Source organism: Toxoplasma gondii, chromosome XII, assembly GCF_000006565.2.
Source record: "Toxoplasma gondii ME49 chromosome XII, whole genome shotgun sequence".
NCBI classification, from domain to species: domain Eukaryota; phylum Apicomplexa; class Conoidasida; order Eucoccidiorida; family Sarcocystidae; genus Toxoplasma; species Toxoplasma gondii.
Window position 1 is genome coordinate 4009604 of NC_031480.1, and position 18321 is coordinate 4027924.

At 50.1% G+C, this 18321-nt stretch overlaps 2 protein-coding genes and 1 non-coding gene across 3 annotated transcripts; 2 read left to right on the forward strand and 1 right to left on the reverse strand.

The window, feature by feature from the left end:
• The first annotated feature begins 1246 nt into the window (after positions 1-1246).
• TGME49_248580 lies at positions 1247-1318 on the forward strand. The gene has a single exon. It is a non-coding gene; the product is annotated as a tRNA-Trp (tRNA).
• Positions 1319-2941: 1623 nt separating this feature from the next.
• TGME49_248590 (hypothetical protein) lies at positions 2942-6489 on the forward strand (the record flags this gene model as incomplete). The annotated part of the gene is made up of 3 exons (XM_002367164.1): positions 2942-5126; positions 5678-5857; positions 6389-6489. The coding sequence occupies 3 exons, from the start codon at positions 2942-2944 to the stop codon at positions 6487-6489; spliced, it is 2466 nt and encodes an 821-aa protein (XP_002367205.1).
• Positions 6490-7231: 742 nt separating this feature from the next.
• Positions 7232-16082, reverse strand: TGME49_248600 (aspartate aminotransferase). The gene is made up of 9 exons (XM_002367165.2): positions 15111-16082; positions 14170-14260; positions 13332-13469; positions 12189-12281; positions 11375-11474; positions 10127-10356; positions 9053-9335; positions 8411-8478; positions 7232-8052 (listed from the first exon to the last, which is right to left on the reverse strand). Exons 1-9 carry the CDS (start codon positions 15821-15823, stop codon positions 7975-7977), a joined length of 1794 nt encoding a protein of 597 aa, XP_002367206.2. The 5' UTR covers positions 15824-16082; the 3' UTR covers positions 7232-7974.
• Between the last annotated feature and the right edge of the window lie 2239 nt (positions 16083-18321).

Consider the following 18321-nt stretch of genomic DNA (forward strand, 5'->3'; position numbering starts at 1 on the left):
GGTACATACGGAAAGACGATGTGACATTTCAGTTTCAGGCTTCTGAGGAACTGTGCGTATCACCGCAGAGGATCCGACGCAGAAGCAGCGGTTAACACTGCTGCGCGGCGCCTCTAGACGCTGAAGGCTATTGTGCCGCTCTTCTTTCGAACTTCGCTGGTTTTCTGGCATCTACAAGGCTAGGCGTTCTGCTGCTTTCGAGGGAGAAACGCAACTAGGCAGTGGACAGCAGTTCCGTTGTGTCGACATGAGTCAGCAAAAGTGCATGTGCCACACTTGGGGCTCCGTAACGCAATGCGGGGAGTTTACCTTTCATATCTGTGAATAAGTCGATGTGAATCCAGCGTGTAAAAGTACAGACGTGAATGGATCAAGATGTTTAGGACACTCTGCGTGAGTCTCCAGCCAAGGGACAACAGAGCTGCACTTGAGTGTTTTGTTTCGCACGCTTGGACTCTTGGTTTTGATCTTCAGTGTCTATTTTCAAATTTTCACGGTCTGTGTCAGCAGCGTGCCTCTCCGTCGGCCTTTAGCACGGGGAAGTCGAACAGAATCTCGAAGTCTTGCCACGAGGTTTCTAGGTTTTGTTTTTGAACAGGTGAAGGCGTGGAGCATGATTCGTGTCCCTTTCTTCGAAGTTTGTGTTCGCGTTCAGAAGAATCGAGTACTCCGTATTCTTGTGGATACGCCCGAACACGAGATGTGCTTGGCATGTTCTTCATGGTGTATGTGGCGCCTCTACTCTTTGTTAAGGCAAGTCAAGATGGAAGAAAGAACCTCCAGACTGTATCCGAACGAAGAAAGGAATGCAGAAGTGATATCGGGTTCCAGTGGCGAGTCATTTATTCCTCGTACGATCTGGACTCACCAGAAAAGAAAGCCATTCTCACTTGTGTTCTGGCTACAAGTTTCGGGACAACGGCAAAACGTGGTCACGAATGTCGACTTAACTGTTCATGTTTAACATTCGTGTTCATCTGGAGACGAAGCCGTTCAAGGGAGCTGGCAGTGGCTCTCGTACAAGCCTCAACTTTGCTGCCATGTTCGCTATAGCCTCCTCACGCAAGCGCCTGCCACCTCCTTTCTACCTCCTCTTTCGCGTGCCTAAGTGCGCCGTGTTATGCGTGATAAAACGGCATCTAATTCACTACAATCGCGCAAGCAACACGCTGGAAAGAAGCAAATTTTCGCATGGTTTTAGCCACCTTCACAGACCATCACTCATTGCAGAAATTCCCGCTCTTTAGGGCCTATGGCGCAATGGTAGCGCGTCTGACTCCAGATCAGAAGGCTGGGCGTTCGAGTCGCTCTGGGCTCAAATCTGTCTCTCTTTTCAGAACCTTCCGTTTTCGCATCTTTCATTTTCTCTACGTGCTTTAGACTGTTCTCCAGTGTCTTGTGTACAAACCATGCGTCTCTGTATGTGTTTCATGTCAGAAAATTGTCGTTTCCTGCGTACACCTGGGACGACTGTGTCCCCTCCGGATTCATACTCTCAGGTGTGGTGGACGCCCTCGTCCACGGGTTTCCTCTTCTGCGCAAAGTCGCGGGGGGGTTGAGGATTGCATCTGACCGCCGGGAGGCACTGTGTCGTTCCGTGCTGTCAAATAAGCAAAACTGGGGACTTGAAGTTTTCAACTGGACAAGAGAAGCTGTACAAAAATGTTCAAGAAGGACAGCAATAAAGGAGCAGGTAAATACCCAGAGCCTGGCCGTCCGCAGTCTCTGGCTCTAAGACAGTGTGAAGAAGACTGGGTATCCTAAAGCGCCGGGATGTGAAAGAAACCGAGAGCAGATGGCAGCATTTTTGGGCAGATCCCAGTGGTTTTTTTTTGCGAAAGCGGAAAGTTTCTGCGGCGAGGTATTTGTCAAACCCCGTCGCGGAGAGTCCCGCACCATCGTTGTATGGCGTTGTTTCTTTCCACTGGCTTTCGTGGATTTCGATTTGCTCCAAGAACGAGGGATCTTCACGCGATTCGTCGTCGTTGCCGGAACAGTTAGAGCCAAACAAATGGAGTATTGCTGCAACAGGTGACTCAAATTTTCTGCAGGGCAGGCAGTCGATCTCCGCGAGAAGTCTCGCATCCAAGTTCAAGTATAGAGCAAATCCAGCCTCGGTGGGAATCGCAGAAGACAAGGCGATGTCAGAAGCTACTTCTCAGCAAAAAGTACACGCTCTTTTAGTCGTTGATAGTTCAAACGAAAGCGAGCTTTTGCATCTTTCTCCATTTCTCGCGTATGCGACTAAAAAATCGCGAGCAAGCACACAGCCAGAGAGTTACGGGGTTCACGTCACACTGAACTGGACTGAGCAGTCTCACCCTCCTTTCTATTGAAAACCCAAAACGACTGCGCAGCATTGTTCATAAGGTACCAGAAACAAACCTGTACGAGTGTCTGGCGGAAACAAACGCACCGGAGTTGCCAAGAAAAAGCTGCTTCTCCGTTAGGGTGAACGGCCTATAAGTCTTTCCTGGGAACGCACCTTTCGTTGCGAGTCTCGTTTCTCCATGCAGAGTTTCCGTGCAGCTTACAAGAGGCTGAGCGACCCACAAAAGAAGTCGCTGCTCTATCCGGCTGACTGGAAACCACGGTCGTTTCCGTCATGCAGTGACCGTCTCTTAACGGCTCTCTAGGCGTGGGCGTTTTTACACAATCGTCTTTACAGGATCTACATTTGAAAGCTTTTCTCTCCAGCAGTTCTGTCAGCTGTTTCCCCCTCTACCCCCGTCCCTTGTTTATGGGAAAAACACTGGGGATTCCTCTTTTTCATATCGTTGTAGACTTTTTGTCGAACCGGGCACCCGCATCTCGCCGAACTGTCGCTTCAGTTTCTTATCTATGTTCCGGAACGAGCACTGTGGCAACATAAGGAGGTTGCTGACTGGTCCTTCCAGAGTATGTTTGCCTCTGTTTTCTGTAAGTCACTTTATGCGTCTTCATGGGCAACAGCGGAAGCAGTCAGGCCCCCGTCTGGGTGGCGCCCACGAGCATCACAGCCTCCTCAAGTCCGCTTGGAGTGTTGAGGCGCCTGACGACAACGAGTGCTGTGAATTGTATCGGGAGGTACCGGTCACAGTCGCAGACGTTGCACATTTTTGACTCCGGTTCTCTAGAAGATTTGTGCGACGATCTTGCCTCTGAATGCAAGCAGTTTGCCGACCCGGTCTTTCGCCGTCAGCTCATTGCACTTTTCACCGGCAAAAAATCGCGGAACTCGTACGCGCATGACTCGAGCACAGTTTCTCGCGGATCAACGGTTTCGCCCGCTGCAGGACCGGCCGTGTCTGTGTCATCTCAAAGTGCCAAAGACGCAAGTCTTCCGGGGGACGAGGCCGATTACACCCCGCCAGTTCAGGTGGACAGCCTCGCGGTCATTTCTTCACTCTTGTTCCTATCTGATGGCACACTTGCTGAGAAGGTGGAGCACTGTGGTCGACTGCTTTGTTGGACACAGGAGCTCGAAGTCGAGCCTGCCGCCGTGTTTCTCCTCTTGGCTGCCGTTGTCCGCGGGGTTGCGTTGCTGATAGAGGAACCGCCTCCGTCCGTGTTGCTGCTCGGCGAGGTTCTGACTCGTCTGGGAAGAAAGGCAATCGTCATCACGACTTCAGCCAAATTCAGGATTGAGGCCAACGGACAAGAGCAGCCAAGCACTGACACGCAGCCCGCGAATCAGCTGTTGCTCAGACAGTTAGGTGGCGTGTCGGCTGCCGGGCCGCATTCCTCGTTTTTCTCTGGGCTGCCGTCCTGTGTCTCCGACACACTGCACAAGTTCGACGGGCAAGTATGGACAAGCGAGAGTGTGTGGGAGGCGCTCGCCGAGGACGCCGCCGTACAAGCGTACCACGATCGGGTGACTCAAGTGTTCTTTTTGGAACAAATTGAGGAGCGCTTAGCCACTCTGTCCAGCAACTTCAAGCGAGTGCTGCAGCGGGTATGCAATCCGGAAGCCTACCGCGCTGAACAGCGGGCGAATGCCGCAGCCTCACAGCAGCAGCGTGGAAGCAGGGCATCTCGACTCTCGAAATTGAGTGCAGGTTCGGGGGGGGGATCTTTGCATGACCTCACACCGCTGAGTTGGCGGCAAGTGCAGCTGCTGCTGAGATGCTGCGACGCGAAAGCCGTCAGCGCGCTACTCCTCGACGAAATGCAGTTTGAGGCCACTGTAGCTTGTCAGGAGGTAGGCATCCGGTGGAAAAAGTGGGTAGACGAACCGCTGCGGGAGTCGCTCGACGACGAGGAATTAAGTGTCGAAATCCTGGGAACCACGGAAGCGTCAGCGCCGACACATAAACAGACAAATGCCGACAAAAATCTCACATCTACCGGTCAAACGGGAAACTCCACAACAACGGCGAATGTCGGCAAACCTGCTTCCGCTCTGTCCGCCGGTGAGGCTGAAACAGGTTTACCGGTGAACGCTGCTGCCTCTGCGTCTGGAAGAGACGGACTTGCGGACACTCCGGGAGGGCGCGAGACTGCGGGGAGTTCATCGAGTTCAGCTTCGAGGCAATCGGACGGTGGCGACACGAATGAGGGCGCTGGAGGGGAGAGTGCGACTTTCGCGAAACCCACGTGGAAGTTTGTGCCGAGCAGCGGTCCCTGTGTTTGGTCAGACGATCTGCAAATGTTTGTCACGCCGCTGCTGGCTTTCTCCGCGATCGACTGCCACGGGGAGGGGGTCATTTCGTCGCGAAACCTAGACTTGCTGTTCAATTTCCTAAAACAACTCGATCCTGTGCATGGTGGCTTCTACAGTCGCCTCGAAAAAGTCCTCGCCGCGGACACCCGGGCACTCTTCAGCATTCCCTCAGATGTCCCGGATCCTTTCGCGCAACTGAGAGCCGAGTTGTCACCGGAAAAACAACAAATCAGGCTCCTCAGATTCGGGGTCATCATTGCCGTCTGCGCCGCCGTTCAAGACCGCAGACAGCACGAAACGAGCCTGAACAATCGGTTCCGGCGATTCGACGTAGACAAATCTGGATTCATCCTCACGACAGACATGCAGCTCCTCCTCACGGAGATGATTCGAAGAGCCACAGAGATCGACGACGCGTCAACCGCAGTGGAACAAGCTTTGCAAAATGTCGTAGACAAATACATGAATCTGTTTATCGGCCCCAGTAAGCAGGGGAACTGCACAGCTCGAGCGGGAAACCGCCGGAGAAAATGCCTTCAAAAGGCACCGGCTCCGTGTCTGTGTGTAGGCAATCGTTCTACAGTAATGACAACGGAATTGGGGATGATCCATTTATTCTTTCTGCTACGCATTTCCAAGTTATAGTCAATCACGCATGAAACGCTGTGTCCTTCTTGGGCTGCACGATCGCTCTGCCTTCGACTACTTCTCCACCGTCCTGGGGTGTCAACTACGGTGGATGAGAAAAAACAGAAATCAGTGGCCACGCTCAAACCCACCCATTCACGCGCCATTTTGTGGCTGCTGCACAATCGTTACTTTGGAAAAAATAAAAAACCCACTAATTTCGCGTCTAACTTGAATATCTGCCAAAGCAACTCGATCTCCAGACCTAGAACGCAGTTCTCAGGCAGACAGCGGTTCGACCACCACCGTATTCACTGTACAAGTGGTATTAGTGCTGAGGGTATCTTCGTTCTGGAGCACTGAAGAGTAAAAGCCGACATCTGAACTGTATCTTTTGTATGAACACAGCTGTAGAACGGGTCGAGTACGCCACATTCCTCAGTGCCTACGACAGAGTACGCAAAACATCTTCAAAGTTGCGGGCCGATATCATGGAACTTGCTGCCATGTTCGCGCCGGAGCCAACGCGAAGGCAGTCACGAGCGAGGTCGGAACTCAAAATTCGCCAGTCTTCCTCGTCGACAAGAAGTAAGTTGCGTTGACGCTAAGCATGCAGAAAAAGCTAGCAGCGCTTTGTCGCATATTGCGCAACCTTGACAGTGAGCAGTCTCCACGCTTCGGCCGCGTCTGGTGTCCGAATCCCTCGGTTCACATATATATATATATATATATATATAAAGCGGGATTCATGACTGCATGTTCGTCTAGGCAGGTTTCTGCCGATCTATCAACACCAACACGAATCCATATGCCTCTTCGATTTCCACGTTATGTTGGCAAAGGTGGAGATAAAAATCGCACTTCCAAATGGGTCACGTCGCATGTCGAAACAGCAGAATTCTGTAGCTACAGGTGGCTACGTATCTCCGGTGTTCCCGACAGTCTCCAACTGTATGTCCTTGTGCATTCGAAAGATCATGAAGGGGAAGCAGTGTAAATTGAAGTGGTTTCCTTCGTAACGAGAATCGCATGCTTATGAAGCCATTCTGTGGAGTTCTGCCGACCGTGCTGTCCTCACGGCAGAATTTCCTCGGTGTTCTCGTCTTTTCTTTGTCGCAGTTCGCGCATCCTTGCTCCGCAAAAACAGCCGCGCAAACAAGGGAAGCAGCAGAAGTATCGTGGGGGACGAGGGCATTAAAAATCTCTTCAGCAAAAAGTAGCGTTGGATGCGGGTTCACCTGGACCGCAGAGTCGCTCGTATTCCTTTTATCTAAAAGCACATGCGTAGCTGGCGGGACCTAAAAAAGCTTGACGAATGGCTGCGTCGCTCTCTTCAAGGGTGTGCTCAAACGCTCCCGGATTCCTAAAAGTCTCTAAACCCACTGAAAAAAAAATCAGGTCAAGAGTGTACACGCTGTAGGTCTGATTTACCGCAAAGACAAGAGAATGGTGCAGCGGGCACAGGCAACGCTGGCGAGCAAGAAAGGCATCTCAATCTTTCGATTGTTCAAGCTTATTGAGAGTTTGACGAGACGACGCTTGACCAATGACCTCCCGTGCATTGCTTGCATCTGTACGCATGCGAGCTACACCCGTCTGTTTCCGTCCAACTCATATATATATGAATATATATATATATGTATATATATTTATATATGCCTGCTCTTCTGGTGAAGAATGGATATCCTGTTTTTCGTCGGGCAATTGATGGTGTGTCACTGCAGATTCTGGAGCACTTTTGCAAAGTCACACACTGCTGTCAGCCGCCTTGTGTGCGATTATTTGTTCCACATTCGCGTGCAACGCATGTGGAACTCGCGATGCTCAGAGGGCAATAGAAGCAACTGTGCACAAACAAAAAATGCTACAGTTGCAGAGTCACTAATCGCTTCTCGGTGGGGAAGCCTGGGGTTTTCCTTTTCTGACGAAGAACATGTTTGTTTCCTGATGTGGGGGCTATGTGACGACATCCAGCGATTTGTATTATAGATCGTTTCCCATTTCACTGACGGTAGAAGGTTTCCGTGAGAAGCCCCGAGCTTCCACGCGTTAAACTCCAAACCGCCATACCCAGCCGCAAGACGCGGGAGCCACACACCAACTGAGTTGCACGCATGTGTAGGACGGAATGCCAAAGCCTCGTGAAACCCAACTGGGGTCGCGAAGGGAATGTGTGAGGTAAGACTGACTGCCAACCATCGAACACAACATTGTTGTCGCCGGACTGCAGAGATGAGGCACTCTGGCAGAGTGGAGCGCAAACCCCCTACGAGAAGTACGGACACATGCGGCTCTAGCCGCTTGCCCCCGCGTACGCGTAAAAAAGGCAAATGACACCACAGAAACATCTGGGAGTCTCTGCAAGACGTAAAACCTAAACGACAGATGCACGCTGATACATACCCCCGCATGCATCTGTCTACATCTTCCTCTCAGCGAATCACCACGATACGCTGTTCACTGGTCTTAACTCGGAATGCACATGCAGACATAGAACCACGGGCGCTCTATGCATGTATATATATATATATATATACATATTTAACATGTATATATATATATATATATTCAGACGCAAGCAGGAGAGCCAGATCCGCCCACTATGTCCGGAGGATAGCAAGCAAAGCCACACATTACTCTGGGTATCACGATCAATCTGTCCTCTCCACACACATGTTTTTTTTTCACGGCATCTCCATGCTCGATTAGCTTGCAGGAACTGCCCGCACCACCTCGTCTATCGCCTCGACCACATACGGCAAATTAGCCTGGGTGAGACCCGCCTGCAGAAAAGAACAGCCGCACGGAGTGTGCACGATGTTGAGTCTCGAAAGCAGTTCAGTAGTGGCTTTCTCTCGGTGTTAATCCGAGTGATATCAGTAAGCCCTATATGACGCGTAGCATGCAAGAAACATACTTTTCGCATGCACATCTCGTAGACGAGAGTTTTCCCCGGCGTTACCAGTGGCTTGCACCAGTGAGAAGCCCGGGCAACGGGGCTACAACTCCGAAGTCCGTCTGCGCAAGTCTAACCGGTTACGCACATTTGTCTGGAGACATCGGCAGGGTACCGATACTGAGACCCCTCGCCAACGAACATGAACACTGTTAAGAAAAATGTCTTGACCCATTTCAGCTCACCAGACTAATGCGGCCGTTGTTCATCATGTACACGTGCCAGTGCTTTGTCATCCGTTCAGCTTGTTCTCCTGGAAGCGACACCGCGACAGAGAAAAGCGAACGTTGTTTTCATGTCTACCGATTTGGGGACGAAAAACCACCTGCGCGCGGAGGTGGCTCGCACACGCCGAAGACTGGGATCCGCGATGCAGCCCCAGAAAAGGGTGGTTTATCGGAATTTAAAAATCCAGTAATCCAGTGTATCATGGATAACAGGGAGACTAGCTTCAGTTGTTATTTTGCTGGCAGCGGAAGCCACATGTTTAACGCACATCGAGCACACACATTACAGTGCTTGATTGACTCTTGACACTTGAAACACAGTGATCGACTTCAACGTGAACCGCTGTCCTAACGCGTCCCTTTCTTTGCTCGGTTACTTCTGCATTGTTCCTTTTAAGACTCTCTTCCCTTTTTAAACACACGAATACGCATTCCAAAGGCACTGCTTCGCTAAACTACAATTGCTCCAAAAGCCTCATCTCTACACCGCACGCATGGACTCTGAAAGATAGCCCCGCCAGTCCAGGCGAACGCGTTTCTGCCTCGCCGCTGAAGTCCTACGAGTATCCAGACTCGCGTCTCTGGACCTTGGAAACCTACGGGAGAGGCCAGTGTAGGAGAACATTCCAATTTGCTCTGTGATGTGTCTCCACGTTCCTGGCGTCTGCTTCGCCTCTAGACCACTCCGCAACGCACTCCGTACACTCTGGATTCGACCTGCAAGTTCCTTCAGTTCCGACATCCAGGCCGCTTTCATGTTCGGATCTCCCAGAACTCGACTGACGATGCGCGCCCCGTGCAACGGTGGGCTGCTGTACATGGGCCGAATAATTTTTTTCACTTGACTCAAAACAACTTTTGCTCGTTCTGCGTTCGCGCATACCTGTAGAGAGACACACATACAATTCAGAAAAGGACCCACGGCGCATGCACGCTCGTGTGCGCCACATACATGCATCGTGATTTACTGTAACATCGCCGGATGCACCTTTTATTCAACGAACGCCGCCTTCGCCGGCCAAAGCATATATAAATCGGCCAAACCAACAAAAACAATACACAGATATCGGCAACTATATCTGTCTATCCATCTGTATCTATATCTACACCAGTCTATCTAGATCGATATATGCCTACGTAGCTATCTATATCAGCCTGTCTCTCTCTAACCACATTTGTCTTTCTCTGTCTATACGTGTGTTTATCTCTCTATATCTCTCTCTCCATAAACATATCTGCACGTATGTGTACATTTACACATACGTGAATCAATTTGTCTTCCTATATACGTATCGATCTATCTACGTATCTACCTATCTATCTAATATATAGATATCTGTTTATCGAGACACATTTGGAAAGCTCAGTTCAGCAATGTTGGCAACGTCTTTGCGGTGGCTTTCGTCTGTCGTGACGTTCTTTCCGTTCGTCAGAAGCAACGCAAGTCCGGCGCCTTTCTGTTCCCTCCTGCCTCCATCATGGCGAACGAATCTCCCTTTCACAGGCTGCGCAAGAGTATGCTAAGTACTCAAATGTACACCCGAGTCGGTAGATGCAACGGCAGACGCATCCCAGAGGCCCGCGAGGACCGACACAGCATGCTGGCTTGTGCAGGCCTTCTTCCCCTTCGTTCTACTGTTCCTGATTTCTTTGTTTCGAGGCATTCTGACTGACAATGTGGAGCATGCCTATGCGTTCGCCATAGAGCCCCATGTTCTTGGCGAACGACTGGCAGACGAACAGTTCCATGTTGCCCTCGTTGCAGAACAGACGCGAGCTGAAACTGTCGCGCTGCAAATCCCCGCTCGCGTAGCCTTGGTAGGCATTGTCGATCATCGGCACGAGCCTTTTGCGCTTGCAGAGATCCATGATTTCTCGCCACTGGGCCTCATTTAGATCTACTCCTGAAACAGAAACCGATAGCCAAAAGGGAACTCGAAAGAAGTCGGACACTCCCTGCGAATGCGCCGAAGGACTCATGATTTTCCCATGTACGATGCTTCACCAGTTGAAGGTCTTCGCTTCTCTGAGGCTGGAATATTTTAATTTTCTGGCGCAGCGGAGCCGCTTCAGAAATAGAAACAGACTTCCAAGAAAACCAACTGAAATGGGTTGTTCCCGACTATTTACAATGTAATGGAGAACAGAGTCTATGGTGACGCCAGCTCCTCTCTTTGCGTCTCGCAAGCAGAGAAGCAGACTGTGTTTATGCCCACATGTATCCATGCAAGGAAAACTCTTTCAACAACGGCGAGACGTTCATCCATTTCTTGAGGACAGGTAGCGACGCAGGACCGAGCAAGAGTTCCTAGACGAAGCAACTCGGCGGAGTCTAGTTTGCTTTAGAAACTCCATGTAATTTCGAAGAAACTGGCGGAACGAAACCGACACGGTCTCACTCACCTCTTGATATTAACGTAGAAGAAACGGTCGCAACGGTCACGGGCACAAACGCGCATACGAAGGCGGCGGTACACGGTGCAGAGCGCTAAGGTTGTAGTCCTCGTGTGACAACTCGTGAGCTATCTGTCCTCGAAATATCCTTTTTTAACTTGTTCACTCATTTATGGATAGACTCAACCAGTTCATCATTGATAAAAACACCTGCCCCTGGCGCGTAAGCATATCTATCTATATATACATATACAAATATACGCATGTGTATGTGTATAATATATGCATGTGTATGTGTATAATATATGCATGTGTAGATCAAGTCATGATGATAGCGCGCATGTAGCGTCCAGGAAGGAGCAGTTACGCAAGCGGAAACGTGGTAAAGTTCTCTTCTCTTTCCTCAAAGACATGTTAGAATGTAATGCGTGTATGGAAGACTTTTGAACGGCTTGTTCAACGGCGTTGATCTCATTTAATTGACGAAACGTCTCTTTGTCGGCGTTTCTTCCTCCTTGCCCCTCTTACCCGTGGGATTGTGGGCGCAAGCGTGGAGGAGGAGAACTGAGTACGGAGCAGCACTCTCCAGTGTCTTCTTCATGTTTTCGAAATCGACACCTTTCGTGGCCTGAGACGCAAAACGCGAAACGCAGTCCACCTCCCCGTCGAAAGTTCAGCCGCAACTTGTTTCAATTAAATCGGATTCTTCTTCACTGAGAAATCTGCTGGAGTTCGAGATGCACGACGCGTGCACACTGCGCGCGGAATGATGCTGCGTTCTCTGTGTCAAAATCCTCCCCTTCAAGAAGACTAGTCCAATGCGTTCGATACGCACCGGCCATTCGCTACGAGTATTCACCAGTCACTGGAACATGCACCGAAGTACGCCGCGTGCTCACGCAGTGCTCAAACAGAAAGTCTGGCGTTTTTTTCGACTCTTGCAAACGGCTCTGCTGTAAGATCGATGTTTAGTGCGAAGTGAAGAGTAAACAACGTGGTGTTGATGTGAACATCGGAAGATACCTTCGCACGCAAATACACAAGACGCATCGTACCTTTACAAAGATCTACGGAGGTACATACCGCCAGGATGTGCAGACACTGACCACAATGTGGCGCATGCAAACGCAAATTAAGATAGCAAAGTCACCGAACTGTCTAGAGACCTCAGTCCCGAAACGGGGCTAAAACTGACATCCACCTAGCTGGAATCGCACAAACAGGCCGGTGTCCAGTGTCGACTACAGTCACAGAACGGGCGTTTTCTCGAGTTGTTTCGGATTTCGTTTCTAAGCGAACGCTTGGACGTGCTGCGTGACACAGAGAACATTTTTTTGCTCACTGGATTCCAGTAAGGGTAAGTTGCCACCTCGAGTCCCGCCTTCTTGAAGATGTTCGGGTGGTTTGGCCAAGTCGGTTCGCTCATGTATACGGTCTGTACATACACCCCGGAACAGACACCTGAGAGCCTCTCTACTTGTGGGAGTTCTGTTGTTCTGCTCAAGTTGAAATTCACCTTGTTTTTCTCCAGCGAGATCCGGCCGAAACGACCAGAGCAGCAAAGACTTCTCGCTCGCTGAAAAAGCGATTCAAGGAACCTGAGCATGGAGAGAAGCCCCATTGGAGCGTCAGCCTCGAGTCCGCTTTGTGGCACTGCGGACGAAGAAGAATGCGACAAGTGAAGTAACGAAGTGAAAACTACAACCTCTTCCAACGCGTGTACTTTGACGAAGAATTCGGTTGCGTGAATTCTCAGCGTACCATACACTTGAGCATGCTCGAATCGACGAATCCAGCCAAAGACGAATACAACCTTCACGAGCTCTGCTTGCAAAACTCTGTGCACAGATAAAACTACATGCATGCATGTACCTATCTATGTGTTCAGCGACGCAGACAGACACTCGTTCAGACGAAGGTTTTCGTATCCAGAAACAACGCAGACAGTCAGTTCGGAATTCGAGACAGGTCTGGACTGAGCGGGACGAACCTCCCGAGAAGGATTCGCTTGACGGCCTCAGGTTCTCATGCGACATATTGCTCCCCTGGATGTGTACAGTTCCATACAAGAGGCGAATATCCTACTCAACTACCTCCGAACGCGCGAGGCGCCCCTATTCCGGGTACGGGTGCTTCGCTGCTCGACTGTCCCTGCTTCTCCTGCGACTGCAAGCTTTCGAGAGTCGCTGCAAAGAATGCCTGCATGTGCACCGAGCTGTCCGGGGAGTGCAGAACAAAGAGTGAGCTTCGTCTACCACTGACATACGGATTCTTCGAAAGCGATGTCTCCACTTTGTTTTTCTCTGTTACCATACCCCGTGCGACGCTTCTTGGCTTGACGGCGTCGCCAGAAATGCAGAGTTGTCAGAGCTAGTTGGACGGTGATAGAGAGCGGGAGAAACGCTCATGAAAATCCTGTGGATGCGAGACGCCAAAGTGCTCCAGAGACGCGTTTCAGCGCTTCAACAAAGCAGTTACTCCTCACCTTGCAATGCGGCAAGAAGTATCGAAGGAATTCTCCGGCAACGCGCAAGCCTCCTGTCCCTGACAGAACTTGAGCCGAGCAAATGCGTTCTTCTGCTATTGCAGAACTGTCTTCACCAAAGAGGAGTTCCTGTGTTTGCTGGAGGCAAGGAGAGACAGAGTGACACCTGATTCTTTGTTTGCACAGTGCGGCGGTGAAGTAGAGGTGAACGAGTGTAAACAGTTCCGGCAGAACCGAGAGAAATGCATGCACTCGAAGCGATACAGTTGCCTAGCAAGTATGGACCTGCACAAGCAGTAGCCGCAGAGAGACGCAAAAGCTGTCCCCCCTCCTCTGGGGGACGCGTGACTACACCTTCTACAAGAAAATGCTCTGCGACAATCGATGGGGAAGAACCTGGCTGTCGCAAGGTCCTGAAGTGAACATCTTCGTCAAGCGTTGGAATGGCGACCGCGCGCGGCACCTACAGCGAGACGCTGCGCTGAGTTCCACAGGTTACACATGGCAAGGCCTCTGCGGCATGCCGTTTGAGAAACTGGAGCATTCAGGTGGAACTGCCATCCGTGAAAAGCTGTGGGTGGTCGAGGCCGCGCATGGACGGCAAAAACGCTGACTTGGTACTTGTTCAGAGCGGACACAAGACGCCTCAAGATCCATCGCAGGTCGCCAGCTTGACCGGATAGAGATGCCTTTCTCTTCTGCGGTGAGGCAGTAGTTTTTCTTTTGCGAGACTTTCTCTATTTCCAGAATGTCGTCGAGAGTCCTGCCACTTCGCTCGGAGAGAAGGGCAACGACGTCGCTGGAAAGCGCACCGCTCGTGTGTATGACAGCGCGTTACCTTCTTCAGCTCCGGGAGGCCGTCGATCGGAAGGTACTCCTTGTACAGGTTCGGATCCGCAGCCATCTCCTGCTCTACTTGTCTGACACATCTTGGAGAGAGAAGGAACAAAAGCACACAAAAACAGCCGCGCCAGAAAGGAGACGTCAGAGAGAAAAAGCGATTTCTCATGCTTAGACAGGCAGCCACAGGACAATGCCTACACAGAAGAAAAGAAAGGACCTCTACGTGATGGTGCAGTCGGACAGCGATGCCTCGGCCTTATTGAAAAGAGCGAAACAGACATGTCTCCAGCTAACACAGAAGGATGAACTTTGCGGCAAGAAGCCTCCTCCAAACTCATGCAGTCCCTGAATTCGAAACAGTTCGAACGAGGTACTCGTCAGTCGCCTATCCACAGTCTACGCCGAGAACATATCCGATGTGGAGTGACTTTTTCACGGCGTTGCCTCCAATTTCTCTCACAAAGACAAGACAGTGCACTGTCGCGTAGGACGCTGCGCGGTCTCGCGTATCCGACACATGCATAACGATTCCGAAATAAACACAGATGGAATAATTGTACATATATATATATATACATATATATACATATATATACATATATATACATATATATATATATATATATATATCACCTTTGTGTGTTATGCACGTGTACATGCGCTTGTACACATATCTGCCTTTCTGCATATTTTGATAAGTATTCATTTGTACAGCAGTCCGATTGAAATTGGTGTTGTAGTAGTAGTGGCGTTTTACGGCATGCATTCTTGTACGTCGTCCGTCACGCGTTGCAAGTTGAATTTCCAAGGAGACAAAGCTTGCGCCTCGGACGGACGTTGCGCTTTTCAGATGGAGGTCGACTGCACCCGAGCTGGCTTGCTTAGCTTGGCACTGATCTCACGCTTTCCTTTGAAAGTTGAAAAAGACAAAAGTACCTGAAAACGTAGGGTTTTCCGTCATCTGTTCGGTAGGCTCCGATGCCGAGGTTCACTTTTCTTGGGTCTTGGTCTGCCCTGAACGCGACTTCCAGTCCGAGAATGGGGTCCGGGGGTGCCTCTTGGACACCGTCGAACAGGGAACTTTGTGTCGCCATTGTCCTCGAGAAATACCCTCTGTTGAGTGCAGAAACTCCGGAGAAACTCGACAAGGAAGTCGCTGGGCTTCGAGTACACAGAGAAAGACAGAGGGAGACGACACTCCCGCTTGCAAGCGACCGCAAGAGAAGGCTGGAGACGTTTTCTTGCTCGCGTCCTTCTGCTCGTGCGTGGGGATGTTTCAACGAGGGCCTTTTTGTGTGTTTGATCTCAGGAGTTCGCGGCGTCGCCGACGTCGGCAGCCACGAGAGAAAACTCGAGGGTAAGGCTTTGCTGTCCACACGCAGCCGCGAAACGTTCCTGGGAAGCAGCCCGGCAGCCGAGCCGCAGAAGAGTGCGAGAGTCATCGCGAGAGCGTTCGACTTTGACACGTTTTTCCTCGGAGAATTGCACAAATACCAAAAAAACAGACGGGGAGAAAAGAAGAACTGTGCATGCACGCGGCTCAACGCTAAGACTGTGTTGCCGGCCGACGAACGAGGAACGACAATGTGGAGGGAAACGAGCGGGCTTTCGACACTTTCCCCTAGGTTCTCACTAAGAGTTGGAAACATAGTTTTAACCGGATTGGTCGCTCCAGGTTTTACTTCTGATAGGGCTAAGCACACGTCGTACGAGGGTACACAATGAAGAACGGTCTTAGGCGTCCACAGGGGGATAGTTCAAGTCGAATAAGCAGTTGTCTTTCGAAAAGACGAGAGCCAACGCCTTTAATAGACTTAAAGAAAAGTGTAACGGCGAATGTGTGCTGAACTTCGACGACGATTGAGACCATACACACTCGAGATACCAGACACCGAAAAAGTGGCAGAGGCAGAACCGTGAAGAACTTCAGGGCGGACGAGGGGGGGCAAGTTTGTGACGAGACATGTTCATGTGCTACGCCAGGCTGGTTGCGGATTCGCAAGTCCACAAGAGCAGTTTGATGGAAAAGGAAAGAAAGGATGTAACGAAATGATAAGCGGCTATGAACGTGGCTGTCAATCGGCCAACTTTTCTCTGTGTATACCCTTACGTTTTTAGGGCGATATCGGACTCTGTAACACTCGGTTCGGTCCGACGTTTCGCTCGTAGGGCACTGATAGCAATTCAACACGAAACCGTTTGACAAACCAAAGCCACGAATCATACAGGAGTCGAGTATTCTCCAAACATACCAGTATTAGTAGCTTCAGGAGCCCCTCTGGAGAAAATGAATATTCAGTTTCAGGTCATGTGTCGCTGTCGCCTACGCCCGTACGTAATGTCGAATTCAGTAAGAAAATGGGGGAAAGGACTCTGTGGTTTCTCCAATTCGTCTTCTTCTACCTCGTCGTCTTCTTACTTCTTCTACATCTTCTCGGTCTTTCTGCTCAGCAGTGTAACAGATAATCAAGGGAATTTGGGGACATTTTTGGCATAATGCTTGAAAGTACTGCATGAATACGTGGAATAAGTGAGACAATCACTTTAGGCCTAGCCAAGAACACATAAGATCAGATGCCTAAATAAGGCGAAGAATCTGTGTTCACACGAAATACGTTGACAGAACCTCCAAGCAGGCCTCTACTTTCCCCTGCAAACTTGCTATAAGAAAACGACTTTGTGGTGCGGCTGGAAGCAGCTTTTTGCAGATCTGTGAAACAAAACAAGCGAGTCTCAAGCGACACTTAGTTACTTGGGAAACCGATTTTGCTTCCAGTTATGAGATGCAGATAACAAATCTCTGTATTACTGCTGAACACCACCAACCACCACCACCACTGTGTGCTACTTAAGGCAGCTAAGAGTGTTGCATGTACCGCAGCCTACAGATAAAGGCGTCAATACGAACAAAGACACCAAAGCTAGGCCGTGTGTTGTAATTGTCACACTGGAAGTGGATATGTCTGTGTACAAATGGTCCGCTATCCAGAGCTGTGTAGCGCAAATCGAATCCGTAGGACCCCAGAGTATCCAGTGTAGTCAGATCCCGCAGAGTTGTATGAATGTTCATGACAGGCAAATCGTTTATATTGCATCTGAATAAGCAATCTGGTCCCGGGATATCCGTCACATTGCGTTTTCCGACAGACATAAGTTAGTCCACGCGTTGTCCATTGCTGCAGTAAGAGGAAACAATCACTTCAAGTCAGGACGTGGAAGTTTGATACACACAGAAGCACCCCGATAAAATAAAACATTGTAAAGTAGGAAGTCTTCGTAAACGGTAAACTGTTTTTGGGAAAATGTAAAGGTAGCCGATGTACGATCGTTTGGGAACGGTAATGTTTTGAAAGTGACTGCACCCAAAGCCGGCAATTTGTCGTTCAAGCGTGGTACGCTGGTACCTACTAATTTCCTATGGCGTACAGTAAGTGAGATACACGCTGCTGACCTGAACCTCCAGGTCACACTCCAAAGTGATCTGTTGACAGTGAGAGGCGAATGCGAGCTGCTCTAGATGGAAATGCTAGCGTCACCATTTCGTGTTGACCGTGATAAATGCCGAAAGGGGAATGTCCATCTGTGAAGGTTTTTTCGTCTTGATTGTTTACCACAGTTTTCGTTTTCGCAGTGAGAGGGCGTCATCGTTTCGTCGACGTCGTCGGCTGTCTTAAGAGTCGAGAGGCATAACGACTCAACAGCTGCCACACGACGACGATTTTATTCCGCACAGTGAAAGACAGGCAGCTGCTTCTCTAACGGACCGCAAAACGCTAGCAAACTCATCCCGCAGGTCAGTCGGTAATGTAAGAGACTACTCAATGAACGAGGTTTCTACGGGGTAGTTGAATAGTTACCTTCTTTGTTCACCGGATATCCAAGTTCGAGTGTGTGAGGAAAGGCGACAAACACCCACGAAAAAGCTCGCAATTATGTTGCCACTCCTCGTAAAAAAGAGCTGAATTCCTAGATAGGTCATTGATTCAAAGTTCATGAGTCAAAGTGCTACACAGACAGTCGCAAAACGCCGAACCGTTATTCAGAGGAACGGCGAAAAAAGTCCATAAAGACAAACTCCTAGAAACGGCTGCGCCGTATTGACTCACCGTTGACGCAACTACGGTTTCCGTCTTCGGCCTGTCTTTCT